The sequence below is a fragment of the Thermothielavioides terrestris genome, chromosome 3 (assembly GCF_000226115.1).
Source record: "Thermothielavioides terrestris NRRL 8126 chromosome 3, complete sequence".
Lineage (NCBI taxonomy): Eukaryota > Fungi > Ascomycota > Sordariomycetes > Sordariales > Chaetomiaceae > Thermothielavioides > Thermothielavioides terrestris.
This window is the reverse complement of record NC_016459.1, coordinates 4,264,902-4,290,218: the sequence shown is the minus strand read 5'-3', so window position 1 is coordinate 4,290,218 and position 25,317 is coordinate 4,264,902. Positions and strand designations below refer to the sequence as shown.

The 25,317-nt window shown below is 39.3% G+C and overlaps 4 protein-coding genes across 4 annotated transcripts; 2 read left to right on the top strand and 2 right to left on the bottom strand.

Moving 5' to 3' along the window:
* Nucleotides 1–6,605: 6,605 nt before the first annotated feature.
* Nucleotides 6,606–6,914, bottom strand: THITE_2049536 (uncharacterized protein; the record flags this gene model as incomplete). Its single annotated transcript, XM_003654725.1, has 2 exons — nucleotides 6,606–6,787; nucleotides 6,809–6,914. Coding segments are annotated over 2 exons (288 nt in total), but the record flags the coding sequence as incomplete, so codon positions are not given.
* Nucleotides 6,915–14,206: 7,292 nt separating this feature from the next.
* Nucleotides 14,207–14,482, bottom strand: THITE_52411 (uncharacterized protein; the record flags this gene model as incomplete). The annotated part of the gene is made up of 2 exons (XM_003654724.1): nucleotides 14,207–14,309; nucleotides 14,346–14,482. Coding segments are annotated over 2 exons (240 nt in total), but the record flags the coding sequence as incomplete, so codon positions are not given.
* A 7,563-nt stretch (nucleotides 14,483–22,045) lies between these two features.
* Nucleotides 22,046–23,066, top strand: THITE_2117974 (uncharacterized protein). The gene is made up of 2 exons (XM_003654723.1): nucleotides 22,046–22,725; nucleotides 22,789–23,066. Exons 1-2 carry the CDS (start codon nucleotides 22,131–22,133, stop codon nucleotides 22,809–22,811), a joined length of 618 nt encoding a protein of 205 aa, XP_003654771.1. The 5' UTR covers nucleotides 22,046–22,130; the 3' UTR covers nucleotides 22,812–23,066.
* An 872-nt stretch (nucleotides 23,067–23,938) lies between these two features.
* Nucleotides 23,939–25,136, top strand: THITE_159891 (uncharacterized protein; the record flags this gene model as incomplete). Its single annotated transcript, XM_003654722.1, has 3 exons — nucleotides 23,939–24,148; nucleotides 24,235–24,438; nucleotides 24,876–25,136. The coding sequence occupies 3 exons, from the start codon at nucleotides 23,939–23,941 to the stop codon at nucleotides 25,134–25,136; spliced, it is 675 nt and encodes a 224-aa protein (XP_003654770.1).
* Between the last annotated feature and the right edge of the window lie 181 nt (nucleotides 25,137–25,317).

Here is a 25,317-nt window from a genome sequence, read left to right as displayed (position 1 = left end):
ATATAGTATAGTCTAGAACCTACTTAGCTAGTCTAACCTACAGTTAGTTATAATTTAAGTTAAGAACCTATAGAAGTGCTACTATACGTTATAGAACTGAAGGGTATACTCTTCTACTTCTATTAAGTATATCGCTTTAAGCTATATATATTTAAAGAGGTAGTTGGTAATTACTATAAAGTAGCTAGGCGCTCCCTTATCCTTTATAGAGAGGTTGGTTATAAAGTTAATAGAGATCTATTTCTAAAAGCGATTAAGGATAGGCGAAGATTATAAAAGCCTTTAACGTAGCTATTAAGAGATCTTGCTTTAGTAGCACTGATTATAGTTCCTAATAAACTACTTTATATTAGACGATATAAGGTCCTAGTAATAATCTCTCTAAAGTATTTTAAATAGCCTATTATACCTTAGGTATCTCAATATAGCTAAGTTATAGATCTGCTAGATAATCGTAGTAGTTAAAGGCTCCTATATAGGGAGCTAGAGATAGCTATAGAACTAGAGTATACTTTATATATTAAGGGAGTAGTCTATAATCTAGGTCTATACTATATTCGCCTCCTTTAGAAACTTCTAGGCTCTATTATAAACGGCTTAAAGCTAGTAAGCGTAGTACTTATCTTCGACAATACCTTTATCCTATAGGGCAGCGAGCTACTTATCCTTGAAGAGCGTCTCTCCTATAGATAACCTAGCTTCCTCCTATATGTTAGTCTAGTATACTTTAATTAGAGGGAGTAGCTAGGCGATATACTAGCTATCTTTAGGCTCGTCCTATTTATACTAAGAGAGTATATTAAAGTATAAGGCCTAGGATCCTAGCTAGTACTTTAGCTCGAAGTTGAATAGAGAGAGCGTCTCTGCCTATTGGGCCTATCGTTCATTGATTAGACGTAGCTAGTGAAATGGTGCAAAACCTCTACACCAACCTACCCCACCACACCTAGGACTAGGCGCGTAAGATAGCTCCTAGAGGAATATAGTGCTCCTTTGGACAGATAAAGATAGTACGTATCGAGTAATAGGAAGGATATCTCCTAAGAGGAAGACATATAGCTTAGGTACGTCTAGTAGGATGTAATAGAAAAGACAGAAGACAATGAGAATACGATCAGAGCTTAATAGCTTAAATGCCTATTGTCTAGGCAGAGGTAGGACAATAAAAGGAGAGGCTCAATAGCCTTCCTAGAAGAAGGAGAACTATCAACGTAGTGTCAATGAACGTATATTGACAATTACTTAATATCTTATTTAATAATAAAGAAGATAGGCTTAGCCCACTTAAATATATATAACTAGAGGGTTAGACCTCCTCTAGCAACGGATATAACGCTCTAAGATAAATAGAAAAATAGAAAAACTAGGTCCCCTATATCTAAGTAGTCTATTACTCTAATCTACACTTCCCTTTTAAGCTTGCTATACACTCCTATAGGCAAGCTTACACCTTAAAAGCTCTTTGATATACGCCTCTTATTGTCGCTACCCCTTAAGTTACTCTCTATATACAACTCTCTTAGCTTACGAAGGTCTAGCTAGCTATAGTAGTTAATTACACTATCTCTTATACTTCTCTACCTCCTTAATATATATGTCCTAGCCTTGCTACTATATTAGATACTTATATTTATAGGCGAAGGTACAGTTGTATAAGTCGTATAGTAGTAGGCAAAGCAGACGTCTAGGCTTCGTAGGCTCCTTATAAAGGCGTTTACTATAGTGCTATACTAAGGGTGACGTTTAGCTAAATAATATAGATAATCCTTATACCTAAAGATACTTCTATACTAGAGTATAAGGCATCTTAAGGTAGTCTAGCCTCCTTATAAGTATATAGATAAGTGTCTCCTTTTCCTAAAGGTAGGGATCAAGTACTATCTTCTTAAAGGCTGCTTATACCAATGCCCTAAAGTTCTTAACTAGCTTACTCCTAAGGAGGTGCTCCTAGTCTATCTTATTTATAGGGGCATCGATAAGCCTTTATATCGTAGTCGCTTATAGTATAGCAATCTCTATAATCTTAGCTTTAATATCCTACTAGGTCGATATATTGTTAAGATCCTTTATAAGTACTACTAATAGACTTAAAGCAACTGGCTAGTCCTCTAGTTAGAGGGGTAGAACAGTACTAGGTGCTAGAAATATACCCTATAGCTATTGTCTAAGGTCGTCTACAAGGTCTTATAAAGGTAGTATACTACTAAACTATCTGTCTAGTAGAAGTCCTACAACCCTATAGTAATATACCTAATATACTATATCCTTCTTTGACTAGGGCGTAAAGATAATTTAGGTAATAGCGATTACTCCTTTCTCGCTCTAGTTAGGGAGTTGAACTTCCTTAAACGCTACTGAGTATATAGCTAGAATCCTAAGTTCTATATTACTGAAGTAGTTATAGAGATACGTAGGCAAGTTATTAAATTCGAGGATATTAGATATAAATACGTCGTTGGCTTAAAGGACTTTGATTATCTTATCTTCGTTGTACTCTAAGAGTATAGGCTACGTAGGTTCTTAGGTCGAAGACAATAGGTCTAGAGGGAGCTTATACATCTTCCCTTTATTCTATTGTAACAAAGAGATTCCCTTAGCGTAGAGTAGGCAATCCTTGAAGGTGCTAAGAGCATTCTTATAAGCTCCTAACTACAAGTGCAATATACACTGCTATATAATTATCTTGCTATCTCCCTAATATAGCTAAAGCTAGGGTAGCCTAAACTATATCTATCTATTTAGAAGGTGGGGCTAAAGCTTTTAAAGAAAGGCCTATATAAACTTAAAGGCGAACTATCTATATTCCTATTCTAAACTTTACTAAAGGTAGTGAACAATAACCTCCTTATATAGCTACGACTAAAGGAACCTATAGATAGATTAAAAAGTAATCTAGACCTTTAACAAGATGTTAACATATATCTCTATACTCTTAAGTATAGAGTCAAAGTAGTAAAGCTAGCCTACGACTTAGTCGAAGATTATAATGGCCTAATGCCTTCCGTCGACGAAGTAAAGGAAGACCTAGAAACGACAACAGTTAATAATAACCTTCTAGTTAAATTAGTAAAACTCCTTTAGTATAGGACTAATATCTAAGATAGGCTATAGGTAGAACTAGAGATAGTCCTTATAAGGATAAAAGAAAAACTATATAACGTCTAGGATTATTTAGCTCTCTAGCTATTCCTTAGCGAGCAGTATACCTTCTATATCGAAGAGCGAAACACCTATATCTATAAAACTAACTTCGAAAAACCGATCTATTATATACCTTCCCTCTAGCTAGCCTAGGAACAAGTAGCTTACGATCTTAGGGTTTGTACTAAGCTGAGGGCTCTAAATCCAGTTGGGCCGCCAGTTGATTATATCTTATAGGTACTTCTTCAAAGTCTATAGAAATAGAAAAAGCTTAGGACTAGTCTCCCTAGGGTAACTTAGCATCTTTAAGTCTAGCTTTTACCCTATAAAAGAGGTGTAATACCTCGCTTAATTGCTATCTTCTATAAGCCTCTATAAACCTAGTAGTATATAAAACTTAAGCTCTCTAAGCAACTGCTTTTATCCTAGAGTAGCGGTTACATTAGCCTAAGATTATATAGGCCCTACGAAATTAGGAATCCTACAACAACCTATAGCAATACTTATAATAGTATATAAAAATTTAGCTTAATAGAAAAGTCGCTCTCTAGGCAGAAAGATCTAGACCAATTGAAGCGATTGTAAGAAAATCCAAAGCATAGTAGGCGAAGTAGAAGAAATAGTCGATCGTAAGAGAACTAGCAAGAGGATTAAGAAAAAGGAGTAGGCAAGCCTTCAAAGGTAGGAGGGCTACTTAGCTCTTTCCTAAACTAGGCAAAAGAAAACGAATAAGGCTTATAGCGCCTACTAATTAGCTAGAAATAAACATTCGCCCTCTAAATTCTTAAGGCTTTCCTCTCCTCCTTACTATCCTAGAACTATTTTCTTCCTCTAACCTTCCCGCCACTTTATTCTAATGCCCTCCTCTCTCTAAGCGAATCGGGTTCTTAGTTAGGTCTTCTACTTCCCTTTCGAATTCGTATATAGCTCCTATATATAAATTTACAACCTAGAAACTATAATGCTAAGTAGCTAGTATACCTACAATACATTGTAGGAAATCACTAATAAAGTAAGCGACTAGAGGCTACTATTATATAAAATTATAAACTGCTAGATCAATCTCTTACTAGTACTAAAAACAACGATCTTTATAGCCTAGAAGTATATCTAGGTAGTCTAAAGTAAGATAAGGGATCCGCTAATACTAAAAGATAAGCGCTATACTAACAAATATACTATAATCTTAGTTGAATATAAGGCTATCTATAGTATAATTAAGATCTATCAACTAAACATTAGATTACTATATATCTAGTAGGTCCTGCTAAGCAATTAGTAAAATTAGTATAGAATATAGCAATTAGTTTATATCGATAATAAGCTAGTTAATATAATCGAATAGTACTATAATACCTTAGTTCTTTGTCTAATGTTCGTAGAGCATTACAATAGTAGACTACTTAGGCGTTAGATACATCATCTTGCTATATACCTAAACTGAACGTTAACGCTTTTAATCTAGGTATAGAGTCGTAAGTAAGTGCTATACTTCCCTTTTATACTTACCCTCTAAGTAGAGGAAGACTAATACTCTTATAGCAATAAAGTTCTTTATTAAAGCTATAAACTATTGTACTAACGTTTAACAACTCCTTTTAATAAAGATAGGGATATCTATATAACTTAGCCCTTTAATAGCTATACTTCTCTTACTCCTTTCTTTATTAATAAGTATATCAACTATATTTAATTGGAAAAGAAATATACTTAGACTTATATCTATAGGAACGATTAAAAGTACCTAGCTTAGAACTTAATCTTATAGGGCTACCTTCTATACGATCTAAAGAACGATCTTAGGCTAAAGCTATACCTAGAAGAGGTAGGCCAAAAGTAGTTTATCCTACTAAAGGATACTATTAAGGAGCAAATAGCGTGGTACTAGGCTAATTGCAAGAGCTTACGTCGCTAAAGGACAGAGACAACGGATAGAGATAGGCAGAGGGTAGGATATAGTCTAGGAGCTTAGCCTATAGATAGTAAATTGAAAGACTATATACCCTAATCGTAGATTTTTCTTAGCCTTAGCTTTAGTTCTAAGAAACTTAGTCCTATATAATAGAAATTATCTATCTAGAGGATAGAAGTGAAAAGAAAAAGGTATAAATGACTATAAGGCTCCTAAGAGTAGGGTCACCCTCTAGGAGGAAAACTTAGGTACTAGCGAAAAAGAATAAGGTCTTAAAGGCTAAAAACGAGCAAAGGATAGTAGACGGATAAAGACTAAATGAGATATAGCTAATAGAGATATTACTAGTGAGTAGAAGGCTAATATAACAATAGGTATTAGGAAGGAAATATAGCTAAACGCTAATAAAACTATTAGAGGTAGTAGCTTCTACGCCCTCCCCCCCTTTTAGAACGTACGTCCCTATATATCTAGAGGGCTAGTATTAAAAACTAGGTAGCTTTCTATAGAGGATTTCGACAATAAGCTTCTAACGAGGTTACTCCTTCCTTACCCCCTTTATAGTTGAGCAAATTTAGCTAGCCTAAAGCACTATAGTACAATTAGGGGTTTCTTCCTCAAGGACCTTCTCCTCAACTATAATCGTAACGTCCTTTATACTATCCTCTCTCAACGTCCTATTATTATAATCACTTATACTACGGACCTCGTTGTAATCTAGAACTATAACGCTATAGTAGAGAAGCCTACTTAGGTAACTAGTATAGCTACCTAGGCTAGTAAAGACATAGGCGTAGTCCCCTTCTACCTAGTTGAGGCTAGTACTATTAGCGATGCTATATTCCCCTTTGCTATCGTTGGTAAGCATCAAGTTATATATATTTGAAGAATCTCGCTCCCTATCGCTACGACCTTCGTCGCCAACCTCGTTGTAGTACCTACCGTTATAGCGCTCCTCTCTACAATAGAATAGAATCAGTCTATCCGCTTCTAGCTAGACGTTATCTAGCTTAAAGAATTTCTTTATATAGTTTAAAAGATATAGCGTCTAGATAGGTATATCGTCTAGAGTCTCTAGGAAGTAAATGTCCTAGTCTTTGATTATCTAAATATAGAATAGGCTAAACCAACGATACTCTAGCTTCTAAACTAAGCTTATATCTAGCTAGTGTACATTGTTATAGACAAGGACGAGATTACTAATAAATATAACTGTATTTTCAAGACGAAATTTACGTTTATAGGCCTTATTATAGCGTTTAGCTATCTTTTTATAGGCTATAGCAACTTATTTAGTAGCAATCTTATAATTGTACTCTACTTCCTAGAGGACATAGGTATAGAGGGCAATAAGCTTTGTATAGACCTTCGCAAAATCTTCTCTCTTCAACTAGATATAGATAGAATCCTAAATAAGAATTCGCTATATAGGAACATTAAACTTAACTAGACTAATAAGCTTATAATTATAGATAAAAAAGAAGGGAGATATCCTATAAGAGCCTCTAATAGTTATACAATCTATATATAAGATATATAGAAGGAGCTCTCTCTACCTCTTTCTTATACTATTAGTCATCTTTATAAACAAGGTAGCAATTAGGATATAGCTAGCCTCATTTACACCATTCGTATATAAATTATATAGCAAGATAATAACTCTCTTAATACCTAATTTATAAAGGATCTTCTTAACTTCGCCCTTAAACTTAGAGCCTCTATCGACAACTATAACTATAGGATAACCCTAGCGACAAAGGATATATTGTAAAATAAAGGACTTAACGGACTCGAAGGACTTGTTCAATAAGATCTTAACCTCAATATATCCTATAAGATCGTTATAAGCTTCGACGAGGAAACATTTCTTTTCCCTATAGCTAGATAGTATATATTAGATGTCGAAGTACCATTTAGCAAAAGGAAAAGGCGGGGGCACTGTCTAACCTACTACTTCCTTAAACCTCTAGGCATTGTACACTTGATATAGGGTATAAGCCTAAATCCAGTTCACTATATCTTTGTATATACTACGCTAGTAGTAGTGGTTTATTACCCATTAGTACATTAGCTCCCTCCTATAATAGCTAACCTTATTATAACACTAATCGAAGATTAAACGCCTCTCCTTAGGGATATTAACAACGTGCCTATAGTACTATATATAATTTATACTTTAAAGGAAAAGACAACAATCTTTAACAAAGTATTTCAACGCTTCCCTTTTAAGCTAACGTCGCTTCTAGTATAGACTATAGCTAGATAGAGCTTCTATCGTTGATAAGAAGTAGGCAATGTCCTAGGACCGCTAAGAGTAACTATCCTAAAGGCGAATAGGTTCTAGTTTCCCTTCTAGATACAAAGTTTCTTTGCCTATATAGTTAATAAAAATTTAGACATCGACCTAGTCGTCGATATCCTCCTCCAACTCCTTCTCTATATAGTAAAAGGGCCTAGACGGCTTATAGGACAATACATTGGCTACAACGTTCTTAAAGCCTAGGATATACTTGACCTTGAAGTCGAATAGGTAGATCTAGGCAATCTAATATATTATAAGAGTACCTAAAACATCGCTTATAGCACTATTAAGCTAATAGACTAGAACTAGAGCATTAGTCTCTACAGTGAAATATACGCTAAAAAGGTAGTAGCGAAAACGCTTTAGAAGGAAGAGCAGCCCCCTTAGCTCCCTCTTTGTAACATTATACCACTTCTCTACCTCTAACTAAATGCTGCTCTCGAACCTATATAGGTGTCTCTTGTTATTAGGACTAATCTACTTAAGTATATCTCCCTAGCTAAGGATACTAGCGTTGTAAACTAGGAAGATTATACTATACTATAGATCACTATAGACAAGCGTTGTAAAGACTAGAGCAATAGTGATTTTCTCCTTTAGCTTGTCTATCGTCTTCTATTTAATAGGCCTCTAAGTCTACTTAGTATCCTTCTTTATCAAGGTATAAAGAGGAATTACAATAATTATAAAGCCCTTAATCTAGATCTAGTAGTATCTAACTATTTTAACAAAGGTATATACCTCTTTAACGTTAGAACAGGTCTTCTACTCCCTTATCTTAATTACCTTTACTTCCTTAGGAAGGCGCCTATTAGATATATAAAGATAATTAAGTAAGACTACTTTTAGCTATATCTACTTCAACTTTACTATAACGATAGTTGTACCTACTAGCTCTACGTTTAGCAATACTATATCAATGTTCTTAAGATACTTAACAACAAATTTGTAATGTCCCCCTCTATCTAAATAGCTATTATAATTAAATCAAAGACCTTTTACGATAATATTGTCTAAGTAGACTCGATAGACATTTAGGATAAGATTACCAAAGATCGTTGTTATAGCCTACTAGAACTAGGCAATAGAATTTATACCCCCTATTAGCAGTATATATATATAAAAGAGACTAATCAACGTTAAAAAAGTCGTTAAATTATAGCTCTACTTATCGAGATTGACCTAGTTATAACTAGAGAAGAGATCTAGAAGAGACATTAGCTTATAGCTACTAAAGTCTTTACTAAATTCCTCTATAGTAGGTAGGACAAAAGCGTCGTAGATCGTTATAGTATTGGCCTTTTAAATATTATTAATAAGCTATAATCTACTATCCTTCTTAAAAATAAAGAACTAATTATTGCAATAGCTTATATAGCTATATTTAATAATCCTATATATCTACCTCTCTCTAAGTAGATCAATGACCTTCTATATTAGTAGCTTTGGAATTGGAATAGACTTGCTCTGCTAGGCTTTATATAAGATAGTCTTAATATACTAGGGTAGGACAACATCCTTATAGATACGCCTATACTCAGTAAAATCCTATATAAGCGTAGCTTCCTAGTTTTATAAGATCTTAGCGAATATCTCCTTTTCTAACTTATTAAAGAACCTGTCTATAGTAGCGAGTATTGCTTAAAGGCGTTCCTTAGTAAGCTTTGAGCCTAGCTTAAGATCTAAGAAACAAGGGACTATAAGATCGTCCTATTCCTTCTTAAACTACATCTTTGCCTTAGCCTTCGTAAGCTACTTTTCTCGCTATAATAGGTCTCCCTCTAGTATAGAGCTATTTAATAGTGCTAAATCGACTAGTTGAACCTTGTTTATTATATTCTTCTAAAGTATAAACGTCTTTAAGGTATATCTAACCTTGTACTTAAATCTCTACCTTAGCCTCTAGTTGAAAAAGGGGCTTCCAACTAAGGTCCCCCTCTTCCCTCTTAAATAAGACAACAATTCGACCTTCGTCTATCTAGACGAAGAAGATAAAGAATAAGAATATACAACGTGAAAAAGAGTACTAAGGAGTAGTATATAGGACTTCTATAAAACGAAATAAAAAACCACTTTACCTACATTATTATCGAGGAAACTAAGGGCAGTCTCGCCTTCCTCTATCTCTGCTTAGTCAAAGATTCTTTTAAGACTCTTTGTCAATCCCTAGAATTGTTCTTAAATAGCTAGTTACATTAGAGATAGTAAACAGTTCTACTAGGCAATCTTCTTAGAGATAATATACGTTTAAACTATCTTTCCTTCTATAAGCAAATTAATAATAATTAGATTGCTATTATAGTAATCGAAGGTTAAAGCAATATCCTTGATAAATAGTATACTAAAGATTGCTTTATACCCGCTAGTAGTATCCTTAGTTATAAAGAAGTAAAGGTTAATACCGACTCCGCCTAGGTAAAGAGTGACCTAGGTCTCTCTAAGGAACAGTGCTAAGCTATAAAGACCCTTCGAAACAACCTTAGTAGGCTAGTATAATAGTATATATTTCTTAACGACGTTTATCGAGATATAATTGTACTTTAAACTAGAGTTAATTAAGGTAAGATACTTATTATAATAACCTTTCTTAAACTAGATATATAGAGTAGGAAGCGACTATACTCTTATCATTGCGCTAAGTTCTATATACTCTAAGACTAAAAGCGTCGAGATAGACTTCTAGAGTAGGGTATAGATACAATCGTCAACGTCTCTAGGCGGACCCTTATAAATCTAGCGCTCCTAGAGGCTTCCTATATAGATGCCCTATATATCGTCCTTAGTAACTTTAAAGATTACTAGAACCGTCTTAGTCTAGCTAGAGCAAAGGCTACTAAATATATTTACATTAGTATATAGAGCCTATATATAGACCCTTATATCTTTTAGTATAGTAGCTAGTCCATTAAGCTTAGGAATACTAGACCCCTTATAGTCAATAACCTCAATATTAGTAGAAATACTTTATAGATATACAATTAGAGCGTCTTTATACTTAGGCGAGATATAGACTAAGTCGTCAAAGGTTAGACTAGTCTTTGCTTTTATTGTAGTATAGATTATATCCTTTATATATAAAGGTAATATAGTAACCTTCGACGTAAGTAGCTTAGACTATAGCTCCTCTTTCTTTATATAATTCGCTATAGCTAGGTTTTTAAAGATAGTTATATAAGGAGGCTCCGCTAAAGGTATAGGAGTACTGCTTATCTAGATGTCGTCTTCCCTTTTATCCTTAGTAAACTAACACTTAGTAGGCAATATACCCTGAAGTATAGTCTCCGCTTCCTTATCCACTTCCTCTTTAGCTTCTCCCTTAGTCTAGTTAAAGAGAGGAAGAGGTAGTCGGCGGAATTCATTAGCCTTTAGCGTAGGTCGTAGAACAACCTTCTAAGTTAAGATATAATCTCCCTTTAATAGGACTATATAAAACGACAACTAATTAGACGCTATATAATAGAAGATAAAGGTAAGCTTAGGCTCCCCTTCGTATATAAGACGATTGATCGTCGTCTAGACGGTTGTAGGCTTGTAATATAGCTTAGGCTACTAGAGGTAGTACTTATTTAGCACTAGGGATATATCTAGCTTAAATAGACGACTATTTAGGCGCTTATACTTATAGTAGTAAGCTTAGTATACAAGGTAGCTATTATATCGTAGGCAATAGGCTATATATATAAGAATGAGCTAGCCGATCTTGCTAACCTCTTATATACTATCAACATCTACCTTTGTAAAGGTAATCGTCTTAGCTAGTGTATAGCCCTTCTTACTCCTATCGCTAAGGCAATAGTCTATACCCTTACAATATATTAGACCTATAGTTATAGCTTTTATAGCCTCTATATACTTAAAAACTATATAGTTAGAGTTACTATAGTAGTAGCAATAGCTAGAACTTATAGGTCTACTATAGCTAAAAGGACGACTATTAATATATAGACTAGTAACGAAGCTAACGTATCTCTCCTATAAGCGACTCTACTACTACTAAAAATATATCCGAAGAACCTCAATCTCATTAGAAGTAGAATCGATTCTATATAAATAGAGGGCTTTGATCTTTTATTTAAACTACTTAACGATCTTCTACTTCTAGATATATAGACGCTAGAGCTAATTAGCTAGATCGTCGATATCATTAGGCATAGGTATAAGAGCTTTCTTTAGCTCCTCCTCTTCCTACTCCTACGACTTAGGAGTCGTCTTAATAGTAGGCGTAGCTAGAGGCGAGTAGTACTTCTATAGATCGATCTTACGTTTATAGATCTTAAGAAAGAAGTCTCCTATATTAAGACCCTTCTAAAGAGTATCCTAAACGAACTTAAGGAAGTTTATCTACTTTGTAATATAGATAGAGTCTTTGTTGTCCTTCTTTAGAGTACACTAACGGTCTTTAAGAGCTACTTAGATCCACTAATCAAGTATATACTATACCGTTAGAACGATTATATACTATAGCTCCTTATAAACTTTGATAGAGGCAATAGCGTATATATAGTCGATTAACTTAAAGTGGTTATAGATAACCTTGCTAACTAGCTAGCATCTCTCTTTAATTAGATTACAAAGGTAACCTCTATTACTATACTACTTAGGATCGTTGCCCTTCTAACTCTTTAGGAATTTAGCTTTAAAAGTAGCCTAGGTCTCTTAGTCCTTTTTCTCCTAGTAATGGATAATAGGCTAGATTATAGTATTATACTAAAGCTCGAATAGGTATATATAGGTCTTGTCATTAGTAACCTAATAAGCCTTATATATCTTTTTAAAGGTCTCGATCTATTGTATAGCATTCTAACTAGAGAAGTAGCCCTAAAGGCTAGCCTTCGCTAGGGTTAGAAAGGTTGCACTAAGCGTAGTAGCAAGAACGTACTTAATTATCTTCTTTAGAGCTTCGGCTTTAGAGAGACTAGAAGATATTACTATAGGTGCCTTCGTATAGATAGATAAAGTAGAGGTATCTAGCAAAGATAGAAGAGGTATCTACGCCACTTTGGCTAGGTCTTCTTCGCTTAGTATACCTTAGAAAGGCTATAAGATAGATACGTCCTTAGACTCTCCCTTAGAGGTTGATATTAAGATTAATAGTGTTACAAAGGTCGACGAGATTCCTAGAGCTTCTATAAACAATATACATATATATTACTAGAGTCTAATCATTAGGCGCTTAGCTATCGTCTTTAAGAAAGGCAACGACTATATCGACAGACTATAAAAAGACTAATGTATACACTTCTATAGGAATATCGACTCCTTCGACATCTATCTAAAGGAAGAAAACCTCTTAAGTAGCTAGATTCCTTTGGAATATACGGTCTAAAGGCCTTAAAGGATAACTATAGGTTCTTTATAAATCACCTAGATACCCTTAGCAACTAATATACTAAACCTAACTAGTATAATAGTAGTAAGAGTATAGCTCTTAAGAAGAAAAGTAAACGTCTATACTAAGACCTTGTATCTAATATACAATAGTGCTAGATATACTATTAGAAGGAGCTAAGTGTCGTAAAGGTATAGCCCTAAGCTTAGAAGCTTATAAGTAGCTACTACGCTTAACCACTTTTGTAATTGGTTTAACTAGACTAGAGAAGAAAATGACAATCAATGAAAATTCTACTTTTATCTCTACTTAAGAGGATAGAACTATTGTCTTTCAATTAGGTTAGCGTTTTATAACTACTATATCGATAATAACGAAGCCTCAATAGGTCTTTGAAATATTAAGGATAACGGGATATCTTTTTAATGCTCTACGCCGTCTAGGCAAAGGAAGGTCTCCTAGGACAAGGTCTTAATAAACCCCTAGAATGTATACGCCTCAATAGGTTTCTACGCCTCTTAGAGATACTAGTATCGGTATACCAAAGCCTCAATAGGTCGGCTATATCGTCGTTATATAGCTATTAATATAGTATTATATAGCTCTACAATCTTAGAAGACTTTATAGTCTATACTATCTCGTTTAGATATAGAGCTAAGCTCCTCCCTAATTAAGCCCCTATTTGAAATAGTATAAAACCTCTATACCAACCTACCCTACTATACCTAGGACTAGGCGTATAAGATAGCTTCTAGAGGAATATAATACTCCTCTAGACAGATAAAGATAATGTATATCAAGTAGTAGGAAGGATGTCTCCTAAGAGGAAGACATATAGCTTAGGTATATCTAATAGGATATAGTAGAAAAGACAGAAGACAACGAGAATATAGTTAGAGCTCAATAGCTTAAATACCTATCGTCTAGGCAGAGGTAGGACAACAAAAGGAGAAGCTTAATAGCCTTCCTAGAAGAAGGAGAACCACTAACGTAGTGTCAACGAACGTATATTGACAACTGCTTAATATCTTACTTGATAATAAAGAAGATAGGCTCAGCCTACTTAAATATATATGACCAGAGGGTTAGACCTCCCCTAGCAACGGATACAACGCTCTACGACAAATAGAAAAACAGAAAAACTGGGTCCCCTATGTCTAGGTAGTCCATTACCCCAATCTACTAGGTAAAGTACTTAAGGTTCTTATAGTCGATTAAGATAGTAAAGGGGGCTACGATACTCTAGAGCTTCGCCGACTAAGCCTTAAGGCAAGAGATAATAGTTAGTAGCTCCTTATTATAGATAGTATAGTTATATTTAATAGGGCTTAGCTTTATAGAGTAGTAGGCTATAGGGTAGAGAACCCTATCCTCTTCCTACTAAGATAAGTACCTACTAAGCGTTGTACTAGAATAGTCCGCTTCTACGACTATCTCCCTTTTAGGGTCCTACTAGACGAGGATTAGCTCTAATATAAACGTAGCTTTAAGTATATTAAAGGCTTCCTATTCCTCTTTGCCTTAGTGGAATAGGATATTCTTATAGGTAAGGTGTGTTAGTAGAGCCGCCTTTTTAGAGAAGTTGAGGATAAAGTCGCAATAGAAATTAGTAAATCCTAGGAAGCTCTATACTCCTTAGACTTTGTAAGGCGCCTTCTACTCGTAGATAGCCTTGATCTTCTTAGGGTTAGGATAGATATAGACCTCTATCTCTATAATATACCCTAGATATTTGACTTCCTTTACTATAAATATATATTTCTTAAGGTCTAGGTTGAGGCCTATATCCCTTAGTCTTTAGGGGACCTTATATACCTTTCTTATATAATCCTTTTAGCTTCTACTCAAGTATACTAAGACGTTGTTAAAGTATATTATTATATAGTCTCTTAGCGTTAAACTAAGGGCGTTGTTAATATATCTCTAGAACGTTGTAGAGGTATCTACGAGCTTAAAGGGGTAGACTAGCTACTTAAATAGTCTAAACCTTATATAAAACACTATAAAGTGCTTATCCCCCTTAGCTATTTAGATATAGTAGAATATAGCCTTAATATCTAGCTTTATAAGCTATTTAGCCCTAGCTAGGGACCAAAGAGTCTCCTTAATTAAGGGGAGTAGGTACTAGTCTTATTTAATAATCTTGTTTAGGGCTTGGTAGTCTATATAGAACCTCTATCCTCCTTTTAGCTTCTTTATAAAAAGGACTAAGGCAGCTACTAATAAAGAGCTTACTTAGATTTATCCTTTATCTAATAGGTCTATAACCCACTTTTAAATCTCTAGGAGGTAGTCCCTTAGTATATTGTATAAGGGTCTCTATAGGAGCTTAGGAGGTTTTCTATCTAAGCCTATCTTAAGACGAATATAATAGTTAGCCTCCCCCTAATAAGGGGGTAAGCTATTCGCCTTCTCTTTGTTAAAGAGGTTGGCGAAGTTATATAGCTCCTCTAGCAAGGCGACCTTTAGGTCTAGGTTAGTATTAGGCTAGAAGACGGTCGCTCCTAGTATAGTAGTTATTTTATAGATACTAGTGACAAGGAATATATCTTATACCCCTTTAGACTTTTTCTTTTATACCTTATAAGCTATACCTATAAATATTGTACTTATAACTAGGGTAGTGTTAGTTTCTTTCTACTATAAGGAGCATTTATATACCTATAAGCCGCTTTATAAATTGATAGTAAAGACCTTATTAGCTAGGTCTAGTACAATCTTATAGTGGTTTATCTAGAAGAGCTTTAATATAACGTTGTAGGCTAGCCCTAGGACTATATAGAATATAGTAGCACTGATCTACCTATTAATATCTATTGTAATATAGGCGATATATATAATTTTCTTTATAATTTATACCTCTTTAACTATAATATCTAGGGTATAAGGAGTTAGTAAGCTTACCTACTTAATCTCTAACCTCTAATATACTCTTTCGCTAATAGTTCTATAGCTTTAGTATCTACTATCTACTTATATATTTATAAAACTAGAGGAGTTTAGGAAAATAGGGATAAGAAAGAGGGGCTTATCTATTCTCTCTCTAATCTCTATAAACTCGTTCTATAAGCGGCTAAGTCCTTTCGGCCTTTGTACAAGACTTTGTATAGGGGCTACTCTTTTCCCTTCTCCTCTTTAGAGGGGGAGTCCTCCTCTACTTATTCCTTAGCCTCTAACTTATTAATATTGACTTAAGGAGCTAGTCTCTTAGCTAGGGCGAAAGGATAAATAGCTATAAAGTAGCCTTAGCGCCTATAATAGATATAGGCTCTAGCCTATTAGTATACTATATATACTTTGTTGTTTACCTACTTTGTCTATAGCGTATTTACACTTTGTTTTCCTTTGTTCTACTACTACTTTCCTCTATAACCCCTATTAGCTCCCCTCTAGGCTAGAGTAGTGTAGGTTATATTAATCTTAGTTATCAATATATCTCTATCTATATCTTTCTCTATATTTATATTAGGCCTAGGTCGTTTACTCTAGGACTACTAGTATTGTTCCTCTAGGCGGAGAGCCTCTAGATCAATAGCGATCTTATAGTATTTTGTAATAGCTATAGTATAGTTGTTCTATAGGACCCCCTATTCTATTATAATATACTTTAACTTTAAAGAGAGTTATCGTTATAGTTTAATAAATTGTACTTTGTTACTCTAATTAAGTCCTTTAGCCTTTAATAGCTTCGTCTTAAAGTAAACAATAAAAGAGGAAAATAGCTCGTTGTCTCTTTAGCGAAGTATATCTAGCTTTATTAAGGCTATAACCTACTTATAGAGGTCTATATAAACTATCGAGAGATATTTAAGAAATATTTCTAGGTCGTAGTTATAGCTAGGTCCTCCTAACTTATAGAAGGCTATAACCTTAGCCTAGACTCCCTCGCTAAAGTTCCTCTAAATAAATATCTATTAGTCGTAGAGGCCTCTAATAAAGTCCTAGTCTATTACTAGGATATACGCTATTATAGCTTTTTAAATAGTAAAGAGCTCCTTTTTATTATTGAAGGGTTGTCCTATAGGGAGGCGCTTCTACTATATCTAAGAAGCTGCTAGAGCTATAGCATTAGTCGTCGAAGCTAGGGCGTTAGCTACTATAAAGGCGTTTATAGTCTAAGCTACAACAATCTAGGCTATACAAAGTTCTTTAATAGTTGTATTCTAATATACAATCGTCTCCTATAGGAGCTAGAAATGTTTATAGACCTAATCTAGGTCTAGGACCTATAAGACGCCTAAGTTATTTATAGTAATATCTAGTCTACTTAGTACTAGCGTTGAAATGCCTAGTATACTACTCTCGTCTATACCTAGAAGTAATAGCTACTCTATCTATATAAAGGTAGTTGAACTATAATATACTAGCCTTATAGCGTCTATAGATAAGTGTATAATGTTCTATTCAACTACTTTAAGGAAGGAAAAAGGAGAAGTATAGGCTATAGTCCTTACGTATAGAGTTTTTTAGGGGCTTGCGAAGTGGGTTCGGACCGACGTTATTCTAGGCGCGAGGCGGGCCCGCTACAGGTCCGTCCCAGGGCCGCTACGGATCCTAGGCGTAGCCCTATATACCTAGCCTAGGTATAGCCTAGTCTATAACAGTGCTAGTATAAGTTAAACAGTTAAATATTAGCTTTAGCCTCTAGTATATAGACACTGCAAATGTAGCTTGCCTGCAATAATATGTTATATAAGTATCTTTAAAGTATTTTTAACTGAATGTCGCTAAGCTACCTACTTGTCTAGCAGCTCTTAGGACTAATTACTATACTACGCTACTTGCCTAAGAGAAAATAATATTATAAATAATCCTATAAAGCAAAGATAGCTATACGTATAAAATTATTATATAATAGTGAAAAGAGGAATTGAGAGCGTATTAGGTAGCTAAGTAAAAGCTAAAGAAAAGAGGATATAGAAGAGGTTATAGATTGAGAGAGCTCCTCCTAGTATATGAGAGGAGAGCTAAGATTTATATACATAGGCGGGAGCTTAGCTCTATAGATACTAAAGTAGTGTAACACCTCTACACCAACCTACCCTACTACACCTAGGACTAGGCGCGAGAGATAGCTCCTAAAGGAATGTATTATCCCTTTAGACAGATAATAAAGATAGCAAATATTAAGTAGTTAGAAGGATATCTCTTTAATAGGTAGATATATAGCTTAGGTGCGCCTAGTAGGATATAGCAAAAAGGCAAAAGATAATAAGAATGTAGTTAAAGCTTAATAGCCTAAATGCTTATTATTTAGACAGAGGTAGAACAATGAAAGAAGAGACTTAATAGCCTTCTTAGAAGAAGGAAGACTACTAACGTAGTACTAACGAATATATATTAATGTTATACGCAACTGTAGCAAGGGCACCTATAACCGTACTGCAGTCAGGGGTAACGAGCGTTCCCTTAAAAGAGAAACCTCGTCTACAACTCCTTCGTAGAATAGCAGACTGCATCAATATACTTTTGTAACATATACTAGTGTTCACAAGTGCCGCCTTATCGGCTAACGAGGCTGAGAGGCATTGATCTTTCTTATCTTTACACGTTTACCGCTAGATAGTCACTGAGGACTATCCATGTATAACAATTAACAACTGTTTAATGTCTTATATAATAACAAAGAAGATAAGCTTAGCTTACTTAAATATATATAATTAGAAGGCTAGATCCCTTAGTAGTTGTTATTGTTGAGATTGAGTTATTCTAGAAGCTTTTGCAGGCACTATAGCTTAGAACTAAGCAAGAGAACTTAGAAGGGCTTACAGGGCCTAAAAGGCCTGTAGCCTTCTACAGTGGTAGTGCGGCACAGGCTAGAAAGGACTAATATAGGCTTGCGTTGAGCTAAATAGTAGTTTGTATTCTACTGTTGAGCGAGCATCTCCTCTCTCGCTCATATACTCACCGGCCTAGGTGCAGTGTTCTACACGAGCTAGCGGGCTATGGGGCGGATTTCCCACACTCGCAAAACTCATTTTACTAGGTTTTCCTAAAAATCGGCTCGCAAGCTCGTGAACTGGCTCTAACCAATCACTGGGCCCACTGCCTCTATAGCCCTACCTACTTTAACCTCAAATTTGAAAACCTTACCAACCCTAACCCTAAATTGTATATATATAGATATATAGTCCTTTAACTAAGCTATCGATATATATAAGCCAGTCCCATTTTGGTAAAAGTTTAGTTACGATGTAGCCATTCAAATAAAGTAAGTATAAGGTAGGTAGGAGGTGTAGGGTAGGTCGCGTGGGAGAGATGCAGGGTAGGTCGGTTGGGAGACAGTGCAGGGTAGGTCCCTTGGGATACAACCACCACTGCACCGGAGGTGCAGGGTAGGTGGCTCGGGGTAACTACCTTACTACTACTACCACTATAGCAGTTCTCTAACTCTATTTACATAGCCTACTGCTATAGTAGGTTTAACAGTTATACACAGATAGTCCTCGGTGACCATCTAGCGGTAAACGTGTAAGGATAAGAAAGATCAATGCCTCTCAGTCTCGTCAACTAATGAGGCGGCACTCCCGAACACTAGTATATGTCACAAAAGTAAGTTGATATAGTCTGTCTTCCTACGAAGGGGTTCCGGGTGAGGTTCTCTTTTAAGGGAACACTCGTCACCCCTGACCGCGGTGCGGTTATAGATGCCCTTGCCACAGTTGCGTGTGATAGTAGTGAATGTAACGATTTGAAATAATAGAAAAACTTGGTCTTTATATCTAGGCAGTCTATCTTTCTAATCTAATACTAGATGTTAGAGCTTTATAGGTGTCTAAGCCACAGAGCTATAGAGCTATAAATAGGAGAGCTAATGTAGTATATAATAAATAGCTTATTAAAGAGTCGATTTTATATACTACTAACTTTTACTATATAATAGTTATTTTAAATCGTAAGCTATTTTAAGTTAAATGCTATTTTCTAGATTGTAAATTACAGTAAAATATGTATATTATCACTTTATTATCTTTTTTATCTTTTTTACTTTATACTATTATATATCTTATTAAGAATCTACGCTCTAAAAGAGATTTGAACGCAAAATCTCTACAGAGAATATTTCTCTTAGTAGGGCAAACTACTATGCAACAGTTATAGTTTGAGAGATAAGTATGTATCTGAACTGCGGCTACGCATTTGAATTACATCTACGCATTTGAACTGTGGGCGTGTTAGGTGGATTGAACTGCAAGCACGCTAGGCGGATTGAACTGCGGGCGCACCGAGGGGGGAGAAGGATTGAACTGCGCCCGCGCTAGGCGCATTAAACTGCGCTCCTAAAGGAAGGGGGAAAATTGAGATGTTGAAGTGACGGAGCATGAGCAAGGCACACACAGAGCCCAGGCTGCAGGGGTAGCATGCAAGGAGGGTGGGCGAGGTGTTTGCGTGAACTTTCGCCTTCTCTCCTCCCTGCTGCTTCCACTCTTCTTCTCTCTCCCATCCCGGCTCCCAATCGACCTCCGCATCAGCCTTCATTCATGCCGAACGGCCCAGCTCCGATCCTCAGCTTGCATATTCTTTCCTTGCCCATCCTGAGGCGAAGTGTATGCTCAGCTCCCCTGGTGCGCCCAATCTGCTCTCTTGCCGTGCCAACTGTCTCAGTTCCCCGCAGCTGTTCAGCTCAGTGCCCCTTCGAGCGTCCCTCCGAGTGGCCCGCTTGATCAGGGTGACCACTCTGCGTCCTCGATGCGCATGCAGGCTTCCTGTGTGGCGTTCCGCATTGGGTCAGGCTTGGCCGAGGTGCCGAATGGAGGGTGAAGGAGGTCGGCCCGGTAACTAGCCGTTGAGGTGCCGAAGCGGGGCTCGTTGGTCGGGCCGTTCAGGTGCATGACACTGCGATGGCCGCGATGGCCGCGATAAAGCTACAATACCCGAGTGCTCACGATCACCGCGATCACCGCGGTATAGGAAGGAAACGCCAAAAAGGAAGTATCAGAACAATAGGCCATCACAGAGATATTGCAAAATGCACTAAGAGCTTCGAATCTGTGCCCAATACAGCGGTTTAAGCGGTTGCATGCCTGTGTTGTGGTGGGCGTTGTCGTCGGTTGTCGCCGTCGTTGCTCCCCGCGCAACATCCACGGATGTGTCGCGTCTCCAACATGCGCAACATGTGTACCGTCTCCAACATGCGCAACAGAGCAAAACGCCTATCAAAGAAAGTCTAAAAACATCAGCAAGCACTTAAAAATGCTAGACAATTGCTATTTGGGCCGTTCTCTTCAACATCTCCAGCTTCAAATTCGATGGCGACGTTCGTCCACTGTTGCTGCTGTTGTCAAATGAGGTGGGTGCATGTTTGCAGGCATTTGGACCCACTTGCCCCGGTGTTTGGAAACGACAAACACAGCCTGATTTGGATATTCTCGGCCGGGCAGTTTCAGAGGTTCTTTGTTCTGTGGTCGCCAGCTCGCTCCCCGCGTGGCCAGAGGTCACCAATTCCAGTTCCCTTCTGCTCGGGTATCAGCTCCCTCTGCCCGCTACCTACTAATGCGTACCATGTAAATCATCCGTTAGCACCAACACCAGGACTGTTTTTGATACTATCGAGCATGTAGGTACACACATGCCTACCTACCTAACCTACCTAAGGTAAGTACCAGGTAGGTCAGGTAGGTCCTGATTTAAAGATACCGTATTTACCTAGGTACATACACCAGGCGGCCTGAGAGAGACCTGGGTGCCCACATCTGAATCCGCCCAGTCGGCTGAACAGGCACTGCCTTGCCGCTTCGATTACGAATCATCTCGTTCCATTTTCAACCTGCTTCCTGTTGGCAATGTGCCCCGATCCAAGCGGTCCCAGGTTCGCTAGTTCCCTTCCACTCTCGTCCCTCAAAACCCCGCCTCCCTCACAGACACTGCAGGGTGGATGAGTCCAATCGTCTCTTGAATGTTGTATCATAGAGTCATGTAGATTATTCCAGAGACATCAGTTTGATAACCCACTCCAGCTAGGACAATGCATGGCTCCCATCATTGGTGCCCGCGCTGTTGCCCATAACTACTGCTGCGTCATGAGGCGCAAGTTTATGCGGTTGGCTGCAAGTGTTGTTGTTGTGTGAACCAATGAGCTGCTCAACAGCGAACATCTGATCACAGAGAGGTAGTCAGCTCGGAATCAGCGTTTCCACGCATCCCCACGCTGAACAAGACAACGGCTCGGAAGCACCAGTCCTTTGCTCGGCTATTACTTCCCCATTGGGCCCATCGCGGGATGTCGGGATGTGTTGGAGTGGACTGGCGGTGGGTTGGCTCAGGGTGATTGACTTAGGGAGTCGGGCTGAGGGAGGGAGAGCCCGCTTCTATAAAGCCCCCTGTTTCTGACCCGACTTTGATCTTTAGAATCAGGAGTGTCGGGCTTTTCTTCTCGACTCTTGTCTCCGTCTTTGCAACAACGCTTTGACGCCTCTTGCTTCTTTGTGCCTTCGACTCCTTCATCATGGCTGCCGCCGCCGTACAAGTTCCAGTTGCTCATCTTTACAACACCCTTCCCACCCTCGGAGATGCTGACGCTCGGTTCGTCGAACGCGAGCCCGTGTTCAAGCAGCTTGCCAAGCTGCTTGCCCAGTACAACAACGTGTTCGGCATCTGCCTTGTCCATTCTCACTGCAAGCTCGACGATACGGAGATCATGCTCTCCAAGGGAAACGTCTCTCAACCGGAGAGACTGGAGAACATTGAGCGCTTCTACCCAGAGCGCTGGCTCGCCAATGGTACTCCGTACGAGTTCACAACTCGGCAGACGGAGGAGCCGCCTCGGGATCTGGTCGACAAGTTCCTCGACATCACCCGGCAGTTCAATCTGCAGGACATCCTTGGCTTCTATCACATCGAGGGTGGAAAGGATGCCCCCGCTCTCATCGAGTGGACAGAGGGCCGCAAGAACCTCACCAGGATTCTGACAGAAGAAGACAAACCTGCCGAGCCTGTGCAGACCGCTTGGGACTTTGGTCGCGGTGATCCCATTACCATGGCTTGCACCATTGTGTGCGACACGAGAACCACCCGCAGCGGCAACGCTAACACGCACAAGAGTAATAGCTTCCCTGTTCCAAATGCTTACTTTGTGTCGTGCTAACCTCCAATGCTTGTCCTAGACACCCAGAGCCACCACAAGTGAGCCGCATTTGTGGCGCGCAGCTGTGCACTGCTGGTTTCTGCTGGTGTGACTGGAGAGAATCGGTGAGGCATAGGGTCCGACACACGAAAGAAGGCGGCGGGGACTGCCCCTGGTGAAGTTCGATGCCCACATCGTTTGCTCTTGAGCAGAAACAGGCAGTGCTTTTGCGTTGCGGCTTTGACAGAGCAGAATTGGACACTGGAAACGGGTAGAAATGAAATGATGATCTTTCCTTTTCTCACATCCCTCAGGGCACCATTTGCCAAAACCAACTGTGAAGCGTGGGGTGGTGTTCACAGTGCGCGGTTTCTGGTCCGGTTCTGATCCCTTCAGCTACTAGTTTTGGATCCTTCTGAGCAGACTTGCTTCAGATTTCTACGAGCTTGTATGCTTATGCTTGCGTGTGCCGGAGCTCAGACGCTCCCTGCCCAATGCGGGATCAAACCGCAGAAAATACGACGAGCTATTCAGGCCAGATCAGCGAAAGAAGATGATTTATGTGTCTGTAAAGGGTTCAACCGATCCACCTACTCCACCACCTCGGGGATCCGTATAGGCAGCTCCTACATGTCAATTCTTCGATGTCCGCATGTCTGTACCAAGGGCCTGTCCAAGCCAGCTCGCGTTAGAGGGTGGAAGTAAGCCCGGTAAATGCCGATGCTCGTCAACAAGCCGATTGTGCAGCACACCGCACCAAAAAGGGTGTTGGAGATTCCCCACCTGAGAATCAAGGCAGGGCCAGGAGCCTGTCAATGTGGTGCCAAAAAGAAAAAGGTGAAGAATCAAGATCTGTGAGGCTAAGACGTGCCGCTCTCCGCAAATGAACGGACAACATGAATGGAACCAGAGAAAATCAAGCCGGCAACCGCCCAGACCAATGGATTGGGAACTTTGCCAATGTTCATCCTTAATCTCTGAAGGCGATTCGGGTGGATGATTAAATGGATGGCCCAGAGCCGGGGGGATGAAAACATGTAAAGTCAGATCCCTGAGGAGACGCACGGCCAGGCCGGATCAAGAAGCTCGGAATATGCGGCCTTTGAGTAAGATGCTCCCCTCAGCAAGCATGCTGGCAGGCAGCAAAGCCAATGTCATGACGGTACATCCAGTGGGCATGTAATCCCGACATGTACAAGCAGAAACCGTTGGAGTACTCCGCGATACAAGAAGGGCCCACGGAATCTGCACTGCCGCGTGTCAACTTGAACCGTAGCGGCGTCAACGCCGTCGGGTGGACCATGGAGTGCTCGATTTTTGGCGTCGTCTCCTACCCTGACAGCTCCCACACCGGCGTCCCGACCCCGCTGCCGTGGTTCACCGCGCTGTCTGTCGTCGGTGTATTGCGGGGGTGGTGATCGGGTGCGTAGTGGGCGTGTTGGCGCTTGCGGCAAGCATAGTTTAGTTTCTACGCAGACGCTCGCAGGTGGTGGCGGCGCCGGCGGCGGAGCTGGATGAGGCAGACCGTGAGGCGCTAGAGATGGATGGCACGCGCTCGAGCTACACAGATCCCGGGGACAAAGTGGAGCTGCCCGAGGACCACACGGCGGCCGCAGAGGAGGACGCGTGGCTGTGGCCTGTGACGATGGCGGCGGCGAGCGAGCACACGGCGCAGGCCGACTCGCCGACAGTAACGGAGCCGCTGGAGAGAAGGTGGAGGCGGACGAATTCAATGTAAAACTATGAGTTGGAGGAGCGCTGACCGGTGACTAAACGACGGTGTGAGTGTCGCCGAGGGGTCCGAACGGAGACATTTCGCAGATCTCATCGCTGAATTAGGGGAATAAACAATAATCAAGATGGAGGAGTAGGGGGCTAGCAAGCAGAGAAAAAACGTGGCATAGAACTCGAGATTTCTTAAGCACTGAGCTCTAGACTCATATATTGAGGAGTCAGTTCACTTCAGTAATCATTATAAACCGATCTCACAATCCAATCCATCCTGTTGCTGTCTTCTTTCATTCAATTCATACTTCCTACAGCGACACCGGCAACGGAACAGGCATGTACGCCAAACCGTTATCCCATGACTGCCCGCGCTCCTGCTTACACAGTACAATCTTGTAGATGGAGCCCCGTTCGGTTTTCGGCACCAACGCGTCGGCGGTTGTCCCCGGAAATGAACCCCGTCCTCCGGATCGGATCCGGGCGGTGTTGGCCGATGGCGTGATCGCCAGCGGGGATGATGTTCGATGTTCCTGGGCCGACCCAGCCGCTCCGCACAACACCCCAGAAACCGCCATGCTCCTGAAATTTTTGTTCGGTAAAGTAACACGGAGTGAGCCGTGGGAGCACCTGCATCCTGCCGATCATCGGTACCGGGCGTAGCATTTCGACCCTCGCGTTGGGGGCACATCGCGCTTGCTTGGATCAGGGGCTTGCTGGAATCGGCGAAGTTAGGCCTACCGTGAGGCCAATGGGTAGAGGCAATTCCCGATGGCGCAATCTAGGCGCCGTTTTGTGATTGAGGCAGAAGTGGGTTCCTGGACCTCCATCGGTGAGGGTCGAC

What these genes read in the sequence shown, in the direction of transcription:
- THITE_2117974 (XM_003654723.1), top strand. Translation starts at nt 22,131, where the DNA reads ATGGCTGCCGCCGCCGTACAAGTTCCAGTTGCTCATCTTTACAACACC. An exon ending in CAACGCTAACACGCACAAGA is followed by an intron (nt 22,726 to 22,788) that starts GTAATAGCTTCC and finishes TGCTTGTCCTAG; the next exon opens with ACACCCAGAGCCACCACAAG.